At 35.9% G+C, this 17,297-nt stretch overlaps 2 protein-coding genes across 2 annotated transcripts; one reads left to right on the top strand and one right to left on the bottom strand.

The window, feature by feature from the left end:
• Positions 1–3,916: 3,916 nt before the first annotated feature.
• LOTGIDRAFT_238088 (hypothetical protein) lies at positions 3,917–12,640 on the top strand (the record flags this gene model as incomplete). The annotated part of the gene is made up of 9 exons (XM_009049144.1): positions 3,917–3,927; positions 4,970–5,121; positions 7,486–7,573; positions 7,913–8,097; positions 8,857–8,984; positions 9,217–9,398; positions 9,785–9,895; positions 10,318–11,674; positions 12,078–12,640. 9 exons carry the CDS (start codon positions 3,917–3,919, stop codon positions 12,276–12,278), a joined length of 2,415 nt encoding a protein of 804 aa, XP_009047392.1. The 3' UTR covers positions 12,279–12,640.
• Positions 12,641–14,990: 2,350 nt separating this feature from the next.
• LOTGIDRAFT_138823 (hypothetical protein) lies at positions 14,991–16,079 on the bottom strand (the record flags this gene model as incomplete). The annotated part of the gene is made up of 2 exons (XM_009049143.1): positions 14,991–15,247; positions 15,914–16,079. Coding segments are annotated over 2 exons (423 nt in total), but the record flags the coding sequence as incomplete, so codon positions are not given.
• Positions 16,080–17,297: the final 1,218 nt, after the last annotated feature.

The raw sequence follows: 17,297 nt of genomic DNA, 5'->3' as shown, positions 1-17,297 counted from the left end.
GTTTTAACGAATTAGTTATTTCGCTATTACGAAATAACTAATTCGTTTAAACGAAATATCGTCAAATATTTCGTTTAATACTTATTTCGTTCAAACGAAATACCTTTTTATATTACATTTTAATCGAATAACTTATTTCGTTTAAACGAAATACATTTTTTTATAATTAATTCGTTTAAATGAAAATTATTATTTCGTTTAAACGAAAAATCATTTCAAATTGACAAATTGGTATGCTATCAGTGTCTCCGATACACATACAAAACCTCTTTACATTCCCTTTAATTTCATTTAATGCATACGGGCCATTGTCAATGTTTTAATAAGTAGATTGCTTAAACAATAGGCACCTCGCCAACGAATTACAATCTTTATAAAACGTCTGTAGGGATATTTTTGTAATATAGATCGTTTTGTTCGCTAGGCATAGAGTTCATATTGATTGTTTATACTTTGTTCTGTTTAAATCCACGCAGATCAAACAGAGATATGAAAATTTCAAATGTTTCTGAAACGCTTTAGATAAATCATCAGTTATAAGGAATGGTAAACATCTTGGAACTTTTTCTGGATTCTGAAGTAGAACTTAAAGTCGGTAACTAAGGATTGATATCTGCTTTTGAAACTCAGGAACTTTTTTTGCATTTTGAAGAAAAACGAAATCACCTTTGAATAGAACAATTAAGTTAACGCCTACGAGTGGTTCAAACGGGAGTTCCACGGAATTTCCAGGAATCTTTGGAACATTTCTGTGTGGAAATAATCAAAGATTACTTAAAGAATATAGAAGATTCTTTAAAGATTTTCGAAGGGGTTTGGAGATTTTGTTTGGACTCTTGTAAAACACGTCTTCGCCATCAAAACCTTAAGCGTGAATGTTAGTTAGTTAGAAATGTTAAAATAAGCCAAATTGTAAGCCTACTAAAAATTCCAAATTTGTGAGTGTTTTATATGCAGCGCAGAAGTTTCGGTGTGTAAGGGATTAAAATTAGATTTAGAAAAAAACTGTAATATAAGACGTTGAACTATACTTCAAATAATCTGTTTAAAGTGTGATATACCATAACTAGGTGTTCAATATTGAATGATCATTTATCGCAGGACAACTGGTGTTATAAGCAAAGATAGAAATTCACTTGGAATTTCAATTAATGGATTTCGGCAAATTTTAAGAAATTTTGGAAATAATTTTGACGAAAGTAAGTATGTATTTTTAATTTATTTCATAATCTACTATTCCGTACGAGCAAGACAATACCGTTAATCAAAATCTCGTCCAAAGTACGGCAAACTTTAGAGTAAGAGTTGTATAGTAGTGGACTCCTCTAAAGAGAAGTACCATCAGGTGTTTGAAGGTATGGAATTGGCATATGCTGATCTCAATCACTATGGCATATAGTAAGCTGGACGTTTGCTCTCTTAATTGAAGTTCCAGGATTCAATCATAGATAGAAATGATACCGCCGAATTGTTCAACTCCCCTATAGGAGTCCTCAAGTCCTACAGAATGTGCACGTTAAAGATACCTCGGGGTTAGAACATCGATAAAAGTAGGCTAATGCTGTTGCCTCGACAAAGTCCCCCCCCCCCCCCCCCCAGTTTGGATCAGTACCCCGGTACATGGTTTTCTCCTCACGATTGAATAAGGTTTTTTTTGGATTATAAACATATCGATTTACCAGTGATCAGAAATTAACCCAATTAGATTAACAAAGATTTAATCTTGTCGGTAAACAGAGGGTTAATCAACCGTGAAGCATAGTTAAAGAGATGTAAGAAGGTTTTGTCAAAAACATTATGTGCATTGGGGACACTAATAGCATCAATTAACACTATTCCAATTTTCAATCACACGTCTGTGGTTCCTGCAATTCCACTAAAACTAAGTGTTTAGTGACGTCACTAATCGCAAAATACGCTATATCACATAACACCCTTCGCGAGTAGTGACGTCATCAAACACTGGGTTTTAGTAGAATTGCAGGAACCACAGACGTCTGATGATCTTATCAGTGTCTACGATACAGAAAATTTTTTTAGAAAACCTCTTTACAGTCCCTTTGAAAGAATCAATAGATCCAATTTCCTATTGATATTATAACAATTATAAGACTTCAACTGAAACAATTCCATTCCTAGATTTGAATCAAAATCTTACAATAGGTGTTTTTAAAAATGGAATAAAATCAATTACTGGTCTCCCCCCTCAACGTTTAAAGGTATACATTCGTCTTACCGTTATGTTATAGGCCTAAACAGTTGCCTTGAAGGTCTTTCATGTAGAAATAATTATTTTGTTGGTTATAGTAGTTTTAAAGGGATTGTATAGAAAAATATTATGTGTATCGAGGACACTGATAGCATCAATTTGCACCTTGTCAATTTTCAGTCTAACGTCTGTGGCTCTTGAAATTCCACATAAACTAATCGTTTTCTGACGTAACCAATCGCCAGGGGCATTATGTGCTACGTGATAAAGCATATTATTGACTTCATCAAACGCTTAGTTTTAGTGGAATTGCAGGAACCACAGACATCAGATTGAAAATTAGAATTGTACAAATTGATGCTATCAGCGTCTCCGATACATACAAAAAAATGTAGAAATTCTCTTTACAATCCCTTTAAAACTACTGTAACGAACAGAATAATTATTTATATAAGAATAGCGTGTCATTCTCTCAATTTTTTAAAGTGATACCGGTATATGTCTGTTTAATATACACATCCTTTAGGATTATCAACAAAAAAAACCCCAAGAAAACCCATAAAATTTTGAATTCTAAAAATATAGCCTCTAACGCTAAAACTTTAACAGAAATATCAAAATATAATAAAATCTTTCAATTTTGAAAAGAGATACGGATAAATCTCTATTGATTACATAATATCTGAATATAATATGATAGTCAGTCTATCACGCTATAAAATGATCTATCATAATCTACATTTATAAAATATATAAGGAGAGCAATAGTATTGTATGAATGACAATACGGGCTGAATATAGCCAATCATATTGTAAAGAAAATAATAACATTTCATTACTACTGTCTAATATAGTCTTGTTTCTAATCAAAAACTCTCACTAAATTAGACAGAGATTGATCTTTTAAAGGGACAAGTTCGCCATCCGTTTGACCAATCGTACCCTAGTACCAGAAACGGATTTATTTTAACACAGCCAGTCAGTAATAGTTTTCACACCTCACCGTCGGAATTTGAGCCTTCAAATCGATGCTTGTCCAGAAATATCCGCGTTTGAAAATTAAAAAGACGACTCGCCTTTTATTGAGCCTCTACCATAGATAGAAAAGTATAATAATATATAATTAGAAAAAAATGAAAAATACTCTACTGAAGAATTTTTGAACTAATTATGTACATTTCTAGTACTTTAAAAGTGACTCTACCAACATGAGCCAATGCACAAACTTTCTTTAGACCACGTGGACTCACAGTGGGATGAATGACTCAGTTCCGTACCAAATAAAGATTTTTAACTTTGTGGACCCTCTGCGACAAATGAATGAATTAATTAATGTGAATGAATGAATAAATGAATGAACTTTCTAAAAATGAAAATAGTACCTTAATATTACGCGATACCTTGCGACAGGACCTTTAATGTACATAAAATGAACAGGAGAAATAAGGGTTAAGTGGGGAAGTATCTTTAACTATAGACGGACTGTAATTAGATCAGGATTAGCCAAGGGAAAATACCAGATTAAATATGGTGGCTACGTCTCAATCTCACCAAAAAACTAGTGAAATTCTTAGCAACAGTTCGTGTTGGTAAAATAGTCAAACAAGAAACTTATATCAAGAAAAAACTTAGATCTTCTGTTTGGATTATAAAATGTAAATAAATTATACTAAGCTGGGAATAAAATTTTAAAAAACCAAGACGAAAATGTCGATATGGTAAGGGCAAAATTCGTTATTTTACTTTGTATATCTATTTCATTGTTATTAGGCAAATTAATTATTCCTTAAAGGGGAACAGTCAGCATTTTCGGGGAGTGATTTGGGTCTTTATTGTGCTTTAATAGTCTTAAGAAGTACTAAAACGAACGAAAATAGCATAATCCCTTCAGATATACTTCAAACTAGAAATTTCACTGTCTATTCTTACATATGGCATAATCTCACTAAAATTCGAGTCGAATTTTCAACTTTCAAACGTGAATAATTATGGATACACGTGGATTTAAAGGTTCAGATATCGATGATGAGCTGTGCACACTATATGATTGGTTGAACGGATAATGAAGGTGCTCCTTTAAAAAGCGATTGTAAAGAGGCTTTCTAAAAGGATTATGTTTGTCGAGGACCCTGAAGCATCAATTTGCACTATTCCAATTTTCAATCAGAGGTCTGTGGTTCCTCGCGATTAGTGACATCATCAAACATTTAGTTTTGTTGAATTTGCAGGAAACACAGAACTCTGATTGGAAATTGGAATGGTACAAATTTAATTCTATAAGTTTCCCCGCTACACATACACAATTTAGAAATCCCTTTTCAATCTCTTTAAAAGATGGAAAACAAAAAGTTGTAGACACAATAAAATGGTTATAAGCACAAACAATCAAATGAAGTGAAACGGTTTTCAGAAAATGGTTTCGAAAATGGTCGTCAGTAAAATGGTTATAAGTAAAACGTTTGTCAGTAAAACAGTTCTTGGTAAACGATTATGGTTTAAAGAAAAAATAGTCACTGCCAAGAGCAAAACAAAGGTTATAGATGAAACGGTTTTAAGTGAAATGGTTTTATTGAAAACCGGAAGAAAGGGGTTATAAGTGAAATAGATATGGGTTATGAGTAAACCGGTATGAAAAATTCTGGAACAAGGTCAGGTTGTATTTTCGGTGAAATTATTTGCAAGCTATTTCTTGTGAAATCATTTTGTCCTTATTTCGGGATAGCCCAAAATATATTTTATGATTACATATTTGTCTTCCAGGGAAAGCTTGGAAAAAACCAAAATGGCGCATCTGATCAACCAAGTTATTGACGTCATCTCGAAACCTCCCGAGAAGAGAAACGACGGTGAGATCAATGCTATTATACCCTGGTTGAGAAAGAGAACTCCTATGTTTCACAACCAACAGGAAGGTGAGATGTTTTTTAAAAAATGGGGTGGAGAAAGTAGCGTGAATAAAGTTTGGGTTGGGGTGGAGAAAGAGGGGTGGAGGTGGACGAAGTAAGGGTGGAGAAAGTAGATTGAATAAAGTTTGGGTTGGGGTGGAGAAAGTGGGGTGGAGGTGGAGGAAGTAGGGTGGAGAAAGTAGTGGTGGAGACAGTAGTGTTAGAACGATGAAGGTTGTAATGACGAAATGGATGCCATTCATTATACCCTGGTCGAACCTGCCACGTTCTACAAAAAAAAAACATGATGAAGCTGGTGTGACTTTAAATAGGATTGGGAGGAGAAGGAAAGGGTGGAGAAAGTAAGGGTGGAGAAAGTAAAGGGTGGAGAAAGTAAAGGGTGGAGAAAGTAGGATTAGTATGTTCTTAAAATGGGGTGGAGTGAGTGAGGGGTTGTTTGATAATGGTTGTAATGATTTTGTCCCACGGCCAATGCTTTTGAGAATTAAAGGTATTGTAAAGAGGTTTTCTAAATTTTGTATGTGTATCGGGGACCATTCCAATTTTCAATTTTCAATAGTTCTTGCGATTCCACTAAAACTTAGTGTTTGGTGACGTCATTAAACCTTATGTGATAAGCAACCTTCATGGTGCTTTCTGTAACGGCATTCTTACATGATGTAAACAAAATATTTGTATGTTTGTCGGCGAAAGATCAAAGAGATTAACCTAATCCTTCACACCTTTAGATTATTGCTTGAAATTAATCAAAACAGGATTACTGTATCTTCTTACAGAGAAATCTAGGTGACTAGGCAAGAATGTCCAAAACAAATTTGGAAATCACTTGTTATTCTGGCAAATGAGATCAAAAAGTTGCTTTGTGGTTAAAGGGGCATTCCGTTTTTTTGTAGGTCAAAAATTTTTGGCTAAAATTTGCGAAAACTATAGCCTACACCAAAATTTAGAGAAATTTGTCCCTTAAAGGCCGAGTATAATTCACTTAACACCATTTTCGTTTGAGGTTAAGCAACAGCAACTGTCAATCAAGTAATTTTCAATGAGGTAACAGTGCCTGTCAAGACAATTGGCTTTTATTTTCGTCAATGGCATAATCCTAGGTGAATACAAACAGTCACACCAAGTTTCGTCAAAATCCGTCAAGAATTGTGCCTTCCAGAGTGTTTACGATCTGTAAATTGAACGCATTTTCAAGATCAAGGGCAATAACTCATACTTCATATTTGTTGATTTTCAATGGGGTTCAATCTTGCGTAAAACCAGCTTTCTATCTTGTCCACAACAATTGTGGACGGACGGCACTAGACTTAAAAACGGAATGTCGCCAAGAAGGGCACGATTTTGTTCAGTACAGACTAGATCTAGCTAGGCTAATCTGATAATCCATTATTCACGTCAACTGGATTGGCTGATTAATACCCTGATTAGACGACGTTTTACACCTTTCAATCCTTTCCGACTAGACGGTCGGGCGACCAGAATCAGATTTAGTTCAGAAACACCGTAACATTCTACACTCTTATATTCAACAGAATAATAATGGGTCTCTAATTACATTTCGTCATATGCTAGATACATATTTTGCTATAGTCTGTCTAGATTTAGCCTTTATATCCACGTGTGTATAGAATTATCTGCGTTTGAAAGTTAAAATGACGAGTCTGTATTTTAGACTCTGACTTATATTGAAAAGACCTAATGCTAGAAAAGACCTAATAGCAAGTGAATTTCCTTGTTTGAAGTATTTTAAATCAACCCTCGAAAATGGCAAATCTGTCATTCTTTAGTAACTGATGTCACGGACTTCCTTATAATCCCATGATCCCGTACGAATATATTCTACTGACGGGGTTTTATTCTAGTTATCCTCGACACCCACCCTGAATTTAATAGGCTTATACAGACAAAGCTGTAATTATATCTTTCTATTCGCAACCATAAACACACAATCATGGAGTCAAATTTCAGTTAAATTTAGAATTGTTTTACAAAAACATTAGACCAATAACATGGTTCAATAATCACATATCATTTAAAACCATATTAAAGGGATATATACGCCATTTCGGAAGTACGAGAAATGAATAAAAATCGCATAATTCTTTCAAAAATACTTAAAACTAGGAATATCATTTTCTATTTTTATATATGTCCCAAGAAAAGACGAGTCGTCATTTCAACTTTCTAGAGCGGATATTTCTGGACACATGGATTTGAAGGCTCAAATTTATCCAATCAGATTTAACTATGTCGGAAGGTACGAACTGTCTGAGAATATGCCAAATATATTTTTGAGTCCAACTGAACATCTTCTGAATATATTCCCATTTCCATGAAATAATGATACATTAAAATAATTAACTATTGTAGAAGTGTTAAAAGATATCATTCGAAACTGTGAGTACCAAATGGCAAGTCATGACGACGTCATATTGTGCCAGGGAGAGCGAGGAGAATGGTAGGTATTTCCATCGATATTTCTTCTACGATAGGGTAAAATAGTTTTCTTGACTCTACACATCCAGAGAACATTATCTCACTTAACGACAGGGATTGTCAATTTGGCACACTATTCAGAGAGTTCACAAAGTTGTTGATGTTGAATTGATAAATTAAGCACAATGGTGTGGAGGCCTACAGATTCGTACACCCAGACATAAGACGACTCGTACACCCAAGACACTCGTACACCCATGACACAAGACAATTCTTACACCCAAAACATAAGATGACTCCTACACCCTAGAAACAAGACGACTCGCACATCCATGACATAGAAGTTTATGATCTATTTCAGTATGTTTGTGATCCTGAGAGGGAGTGTGTCGGTGTATGTTGACGCTAGTATGACGGGAGAAGACGAGGGATTCCCGTCCCCAGTTCCTCGGTCTGCCAGTAAAGACAGCAGTAACGCCTCACCAGAAATACGACTAGGAAGGGATTTAGATAGAAGAGTTTTTGGGAAGTTTATCATTAAAATGGGTATGTTGGTTAAATCATTGCAATGCATTTAAGCCACAGTGGCGGCACCAGTGGACGAGAAATGGTTTGTACCCTCAATTGTAGACCCACTTTATTTTGAACAAATTTCAAAAATAAGATATTTAAAATCAGAAATCAATGGTTATCAGAATCAGAAATCAATGGTTATCAGAAACATAAATCAATGGTTATCAAAATCAGAAATCAATGGTTATCAGAATCATAATAAATCAAGAACACAAGTTATATGGATATACTACTTCTAGTTTTATTACACATTACTACGTTTCGAAACACATACAGGTAATGTTATCAAGTAAAATGATTAACAACCAAACAACACAAGATATATAGGTAAATCAATAGAAGCCATAAAGGGATATAACAATAACAAAACTTGTGTTCTTAATGTTTACCTTCCTGCTTCTATATGTCTTACAAAGATTATATCATAATAAATGGTTATCAAAATCAGAAATCAATCATTGTCAAAATCAGAAAACAATGGTTGTCAAAATCAGAAATGAATGAGAATCAGAAATCAGAAATGAAAGAGAATCAGAAATCGGAAATGAATGAGAATCAGAAATGAATGAGAATCAGAAATCAGTGAGAATCAGAATGGTTTTCAGAATCAGAAACCAATGAGAATCAGAATCAGAATCAGAAATCATTGAGAATCAGAAATCAATGGTTATCAGCATCAGAAATCTTTTTAAGATACCTTGATTTACACCGTAAAACAATCCATTTTTTCAGAATCAGGTACAAGTTTTGGTGAAGTTGCTCTGATATCAGAAGATTCGACAAGAAATGCCTCTGTCATTGTGGATACTGCTTGTGATTTTTTAGTTGTTGGTAAAAAACTGTTCAACAGATCTCTTAAGGTGGGCATTGTTTCCACTTAAAGTTTTGAAAAAGTGAGATGTAAGGCAAATAAGGTACAAGAGCTGTTGGTTAATATTGCCCAACTACCCTTTTAACCCTATTTTTACTCTTAGGTCATAACCTTATCCTCGTTTAATAAGCTCAATAAGAGGCCGATAAAATACTGGACAATAGAGTTGTCAAGGAGTAGTAGTGACATAATTTTAAATCCTATTTTTCATCAATTTGCAGGCATACGAAGAAAATAAGTATGAAAGTACGAAGAATTTTATCAAAAGTCATCCTTATTTCAATCAATGGTCTGCCAGATTTAAACGTCTGCTGGAGCTGAGTTTGAGGCGGGAAATATACCCCTTTAATTCCACAATTGTTAAACAGGGAGGCAGGGTTCGTGGAATGTACTTCATTGTCAAGTAAGACGTCGTTATATCATTTACCGATTCCCCTTATGGCAACGTCACACCGGAAGGCGTCCTTATTGAGCTGATACGGCGATGGAAAATTAGTTAAAGTCGTTATAAGCGCGATACAAGCGTGGAAAAAGCGTCAGATATCGTGCGGTGGGCGCCATTGTCGCCAATAAATGACAGCCGTTGAGAACGCCACTGAATCGTCTTTAGACAAGCGTCGTAACATTACGACAATAAATGTGAAATGCACCATGGAATTTTTTTTTTTTAAAATAGAAAATGGTATATTACAACGAGCATTTCGAGATCTTTCTTGGTTTGACCTGATTAACAAACAGTTTGTTGTTTTTTGAGGGGTTTACAATATTTTCTTGCTCTGTCACTTTCAGAGGAGAAGCAAATGTTTCGGTGGAACCAGCTCGACATAGACACCAATATGATCATTTGTGGCCATTTGAAGCCGGAGTTGATACGTACTCTATAGAGTTTGAATGGCTCAGGTAAGTATCACGGTTTTGTTTCTACAATCCTATCAGTCGACACTCACATGACCGACGTAAAGAGTCATTGGCGCGCTGAATCGTAGGTTCCGTTATGTCTTAATACAATGTCGCTCTCATCTAGTCAACCGTCTGCTCTGTAGGTGGACAAGATTGTTTCAATGGTATTTGGAATGCATAAAATACCATTGTAAAAAGCTCTACTGGTGACAATGACAATTCCAGGCCATACGTTAAGCTCATATAACTGACTCCAAAAAAAACCATCTCGCACACAACGACTAGTCCGTCCACACATAATTTAGAGAAGGGGTAAGTTTGAGGAAAAAAAATTTCCTGCGAGTCCAATTCCATCATGACAAGTAGTCACCTCCATGCGTGATTTGATGATGTATCAAGTAAAAATGTGTATCATTTTCTAGAGAATCCAGAAAGAATGCAATATTAAGACGTTATGAAAACCCAGCCACCATTCCTACAAAACCAGACCATGTTAAGATCAGACGGAAAGAAGGCTGTGGCGCCGTGGAACGGATGAAACAAGAAAAGCTAGTCAGTATGAACACCGTCAGTGATGGAGAGATCATCGGAGATATCGAACTGTCCATGAATCTTAAAACTTGGATGCAGACTGTCGTTTGTACAGCCGATACGGAAGTGTATTTCTTGGACATGAAAACCTATGATCGATTGGTCAATCGTAAGAATCTGTCGACCGTTTCCAAAATGAAGGCCCATGTGATTGACAAGCTTAAAACACGGATGGAACTTATACCAAACGGACATGTACCCCTTCTTTCTTACTTACATTACAAACTCACAGAACGTTCACTTCCGTCAGCTAAAAAACTTCCCCCATTAAAGGCAACAAAGTCTCTGCCCGATACCGAAGTCCAATTTCAGTATCTTTTAGCTCGATTTCGAGAAGGGCGAGCCCCCTTAGTGCTACCCCGCGTTCCCGGAGCTGTGTATTATAAAGACTTGATGGCAGAAAAAGCTCGAATTCGTGAAAATGTTAGACGGCGAGCAACAATGAGTTTAGCTGAAAAAGTGCGAGAAACAAGACGTGCTATCAACAGACGAAAACCACGTAGCAGACGTGAAATTTGCGAATCGCTCCGCGAAATGGCTGAAGCAGAGTTGATTACGTTTGAGCAGAACAAAAACAAAGAAGATCTGGCTTTGGAATCTTTCCGCTCCGTCGACGAATTCGGAACAGTAGACGAAGCATCATCGCTATCTGTTTTAGCCCCATCTAAACCGGAATTAATAGAACCCGTTGCAACTTCCCGACCAGAACTTGGAACACCATTACCTCCAATTCGAGAGGAAAGTGGCCCAGTTACACAAAAAGCAACAGGTGTGTCAACGATTCCTGAGAAACCGGCTGTCGTTACGTTTGCTGAAAACCTTGAAACTGTGAAAGAAATGGGAACGGCTACCGAACCACACGAAGTCGTGAATGACGGAGACAATGTGGTAACGATCAGCGTCGGCGAAGATCTACCTCCAACCTTTATCACCCAAAAGGCCTCAAAATCAAAATGGGAAATACCTAGAAAAATCGTTCAGGAACGTATACAGGAAAAACAGTCCGCTAACGACAACCAAACTCTATTCGCCAGTACAGAAATGGAAGACTTTGAAGATTTCGAAACAAGCGAGACAACTCTTAGCTTCCTTGAATCTCGAATCCAGTCCTTCCACATGAAATATGCTGACAAACCAAAGATGGCACTGAAACTCCCAAAACTGAGACGGTTCCAACAAGACATACAGGTAAGTTATTCAAGTTTTTAAAAATAATACAATCCTCTAGTTTACCTCATTTATCTAGCCTAGATGCAGGCCCGTAGCCAGACTTGATTGTTCGGAGGGGCAAGTAATTCACCCGGAAGGACAAGTGTTAATCCAGAGGGGCAATGGTGTATGGTGTTTAGTTGCAGTAAATTATTGCAATGGAATTGATCGGTTGTCAGAATTTTTTCAGGGTGGTAATCCATTGTTTTCAGAAGAAAGGGTGGGGTCATTTCCCCTATGTAGGAAATTAAATGCTCTATCAACTGACATAAACATTATAATTCGATGTTTTTACTAGTTTTTTTTTTCCTTGTGGGTAAATGGATAACTGAAAGGCTATCAAATTCTATCAAATAAGTAATGAAATTCTTTGTCATTGCAGGACGAATTTCAGAACAGACCAAGACCAGGCGGTCGAGTCTGGATGCACAGACGTCATTGCCGATTCGCAGACAGTCAAATTCAAGTCAAAGGACACGAGCACGTCCGTCATCATATGGTGACATCACTTCCGGAGTTTGAGAGTATAAAGCACACACAATTGGTAGTTAACGTCATGATGAAAGGCTCTGTGGACAAATAACTATTGTATAACATTAGTCCTGTCAAAATTTAAAAGTGCTCAAATTTGCCATTCGCCATCCATTTGGGCCTTCATATATACGTGTGTGCAGAATTATCCGCGTTTGACAGTAAAAATGATGAGTCGTCTTTTCTTGAGACTCTTTCATATGTACAAATGTAAAGGGCAATTCCTAGAGTATTTTTGAAGGAGTTATATGCGATTTTCATACATTTCTAGTACTTCTGAAGACTATAAATTAAATATATTCAAGACCCAAACTCAGGCGAAAATGACCCTTTAATAGATGTTTCTAGCACTACCTACCTCTATCTATCACTATGCCAAATGTTAAAATATATCAATACAAATTATTTCAAAATAAAATCGATAACTTTTTCATGGGTTTCGTGAGGCAAATTCTGCATCCCCCAGTCCAGAAGGTGTCTTCCGTCTGCACTTTAATTGGGTATAAGAGGTTCAGGATTAGCTGTGCTTAATAGTTTGTTCACTCACTGACCACAGTTTCTCCTGTCCGAAACATATGCCTCCAATTCTAGCCTCGGATAGCTATTTTGAAATTGGCGCGTAGTATAAGATAGCTTGCCAGGCAAGGTAATATACGCCCACTGGCAGCTTTGATTTTGAATAACAATATTAAGCAGTACAGTAACAATTACCAGTATGAAATATTCAACCTTCAGACATACACTTCAAACAACTCATAGCCTACTAAATATTTTTTTCAATTTTTCTGATTTTCGATAGGGTTAACTTGGATGATTACAAACAATTCAAGAACAAAGGCAATAACTCATACTAATTATTTTTTGATCTTTCGGATTTAAATAGGATTCATCCTTGGGTGACAACAAACACTAACACCAAGTTTCATCAAAATCCGTAAAGAATTGCACCATTTAGAGTGTTTACGAGTGTAATAAGAACAAGGGCAATAACTCATACTAAATATTTTTCCACTTTTCAATAGGGTTTATCCTTGAGTGATTACAAACAATTCAAGAACAAATGCAATAACTCATACTTATTATTTTTGATCTTTCGGATTTAAATAGGATTCATCCTTGGGTGATAGCAAACACACCAAGTTTCATCAAAATCCGTCAAGAATTGTGCATTCTAGGGTGTTTTAAGAACAAGGGCAATAACTCTTACTATATATTTTTCAATTTTTAGTAGGGTTCATCCTTGGGTGATTACGTACAACCATATTAAGTTTCGTCGAAATTAGTCTAGAAATGTGCCTTGTAGAGTGTTTACGAGCAATTGTGGACGCACGACAATACGTATACCCCGATTTCATGTGGGCGTATAATAAAATAGCGAACCATAGCCTTTACCATGCAGAAACGATTAAGCATCGAGTCAGTTTCTCAACCCATCGCCAATGATACTGACCTCATCCAGGCTTGATTTATAATTTACATATTTTCGGAAGAATATAATGTAGGACTTCCACACGTTAGTTTAATACTAAAAGGGATTGCAAACAGGTTTTCTAAATGTTGTATGTGTATTGGCGACAATTTAATTGTTTGATAAAGTCACTACTTATAAAACGCTTGTATAACTTAAGGCCCTTCACGACTAGAATTTTCAACAAAATGGCGTCAACAGTACAGATAGTTCATGTTAATATAATAAAAGGACACGTTTTGATATTTTTTTATTTTACAATATTTTAGGTTCTTGGTGGACCTCCTGGGCCGCCTCCTCCGCCGCCCTGACCACCTTGTCCACCCTGCTCATTCCTCTGGCCTCCGCCGCCTTGCTGTAAATACACAAATAAATTTTTACATAGTATGATTTTCTATCATTTACCATGTTATCTTGAAAACTCTGGCCGTACCCAGTTCCTTATACTTTATATACTGATGTGATGATGCAGTTGGCGCCAAACATGTAATGTCGCTCTTTAAAGGGGGGGGGGTCAATCTGATCCATTTTTGGATTAGTAGTTTTTGAGAATTTAAAAAGTAGCGCAACTTTTGTTATCTATACAAAGCTGAAACATCAATAAGTCCATCACATCAACAAATATTCTATGATTCTATATTTTTTGTCTCAATTGTAATCTAACAAATTTTCTACCCAAAACTAGTTCTAATGACTTTATTTGCAACCAATCAAAGTGTGTCATGTAAAATCTGTTTCTTGTTAACATAACTAATTAGTGTGGGATAGAAAAACCAAGTTTTCACTATCCAACAAATTATTATGTAAGAAATGCACAAACAAGGAACTTCCACTTAAGTGCTTCCAATTCCCAAAACACCTTGGGCTTTAAAGGAATTGTATGGAGTCTTTCTAAGTTTTGTATGTGTATCAGGGACAAATTGCACCATTCCAATTTATAATGAGTGTGGTTCCTCCAATGCTACAAGAAATAAGTATTCGATTATGTCACTAATTGCAAAGGAAAGCATATTTCCTATTAGTGACATCAAACACTCATTTTTTGTGGAATTGCAGAACCACAGACTTCTTCAGGATTGAAAATTTGGAATGGTGCAAATTGATGCTATCAGTGTCCCCGACATACATAAAAAAAAATTAGTAGAAAACCTCTTAACAATCCCTTCAAGTTGCATTGTTACCAATTATTTTAATCAGATAGCAGTGAGGAGCCACTTCAAAAGTTCAGCTTATCTTTGCAGGCCATCAAAATATTAAGCCACAATTGGCTATTCTTCCATAATGGCTATTCTTCATCTAAAGAATAACCTGATGGGTTAAACAGCAGCAAATATTACTTAAGAAATTAAGCATTTCAAAACATTTTTGTACCCACATGTGGAATTTTTCAGTAAACAAAAGAAATTTAAAGAAACTTACTCTCATAGGTCTGAACCTGATTGGGGGAGTTCTATCTTTTCTTCCTTCTTTAGAGCGATTTCGGACCACTTTCGAGTGAATAGCACAAGATACACAATATAATAGCTTGGCATACAATTTGGGTAATGCATAAACTGTAAGAGAAACAAAATGATTTTAAAAAACCATAGAAATGAAATGAAATATTACATCTCGGCTTCTGTTTCACCTTCAATTGCATTTTCATCCTATTGATTATGAGATTAAAATAAGAGTGATGGAAATTCAGCTAAACAAGAATTATTTTGTTTAACAAAGTTAATGTATTTATTAATCCAGTAATAATGAAATTAGGTTCGTCTAGAGATGCCCAATATGCTGCTGGGTTTGTGATCTTGACATTCTTTTCAGAGAGTACACAAACGGGTCGCTCAGTTGGTGAGTTCTGCATGTGGTGTCTGGTCAACTTGTGGACATGTCAACCTTTTTAACAAACCTAGATAACTCGTAGACAACCTTCAGATGACTCATTGACACATATTACACAAATAAAATCGTTGTGTAAGTCTGATGTTTACATTTATTTCAAATAGTTTAATACATCTCAAACGATAAGATGTAGGCAGAATTCAAATGGCAGAGATGGAAATGAGTTCATTTTAAATGTGACGTATCCGCTTTTATACCATTCGCTCGAGGGCAGAATTGGAACATCTAACGTCACCAAGGTAGGCCAAATACCAAAGCAAATATACACAAAACCCAATCATTCACCAATCAACCAGATATTGAAATGGATAGGTGTGTAAACCAAAGCTTACCATCATAAACGCTAGCCTCAGAAATATCTCGGACAGCAGCTGCCTCTACAATATTTCTAATAACAAATTTCTTAATGGCCTTGTCTTTAGGGACACAACGAGCACAGTTGGTACATCTTACATAGCAGACGTGTCCTCGGTTCTTCTTGCTACGTCCATTATTTCTTCGCTTGCGAGTCTGTAAAGAAATGAATTGAATGAAATGAGAGCTGTATATCCTTCAATTGACAATTCAACAACCAAATGAAGACCAGTTGAATTAATTGAAGCAAATGTGCAAAATGAAGACTGAATGTAGGAGTATTCTATTGAAGATCCAACATTAACAAGGCGCAAATGAAATGGAGTTTAACGTTCTACTTTTCGCTTAACAATGGGCAAGAACAAAGTATAAGCATACACATTTCAATATCAAACATGCTCTAATGACTTTTACAAGATATTTTCATTAGTCGTTGGAATCCAAACAACAAAATGAAATGCAAAGCGAGAGACTTAACCACGTGCCACACGTGTTCTCCAGGACAGAACGTCAAATATTGAAAAGCTACATGTTCGCCATCATGAAAAGCGGTTGGAAGACTTTCAGAATGTGAATGTGCAGTAAAAACACAATTTCAAAGGCCGAGAAGGGTTTATTTGTTCTTTTTTGAGATATTTTTGGCTAATATTTTCTCAATCCTACCATTTTGGCTCACGACTGAGACTGAAAAGGACTATTTCAAGGTTCCTACGCTGCAACTTCCGGTAGTGAAAAAATAGTCCATAAGAATCATTAGTTTCGTTAAAAACAAATAAATTCTTTTTTCACCCCAATCTAAGTATGAACATAAAATATTTGATGATCTAATATTTCTTCTTATATGATATATTTGCTTTTTTGACATCTTTTGATTAAAAGAAATAAAAATGTAAAAGTTATCTCCCTTCGATAATCCAGACTACAATTGACTTTCCATAACTTTGATCTGAAAATAATGGTTATCCCCCTTGATCGGCTTCATCATCTCAGCACGAACAGACCACAAATAAATTTCACATTTGATTGATTTATCCAACTTATTCCCACATTAACATGGCTTTCACATTTATATTGAAAGAAGGCATAAGCACAAGAGCCAAGAATCATTTGAGCAGAGGATATCTTTAAATGAAATGAATGGAGTTTAACGTCTTACTTTTCTGCACCATGTAGGCTAATGAAGTCGGCCAACACCATCCAGGGTACAATGTGGGAAATTTTGTCAGGACATCGGCATTAGCCTGCTCTTTTTTCAATTTCCAACTGTTGAGGAATCTTTAAGGTGCAGAGGCTCTAGTACACAGGGACTCAGTTTATTGTCCCATCCGAACAAATAGACCCATTCTCAATGTCAGCCCTGCT

This window comes from Lottia gigantea (genome assembly GCF_000327385.1).
Source record: "Lottia gigantea unplaced genomic scaffold LOTGIsca_130, whole genome shotgun sequence".
NCBI lineage: Eukaryota > Metazoa > Mollusca > Gastropoda > Lottiidae > Lottia > Lottia gigantea.
The sequence above is the reverse complement of the archived record's forward strand: the minus strand, read 5'-3'. Positions and strand labels throughout refer to the sequence as shown.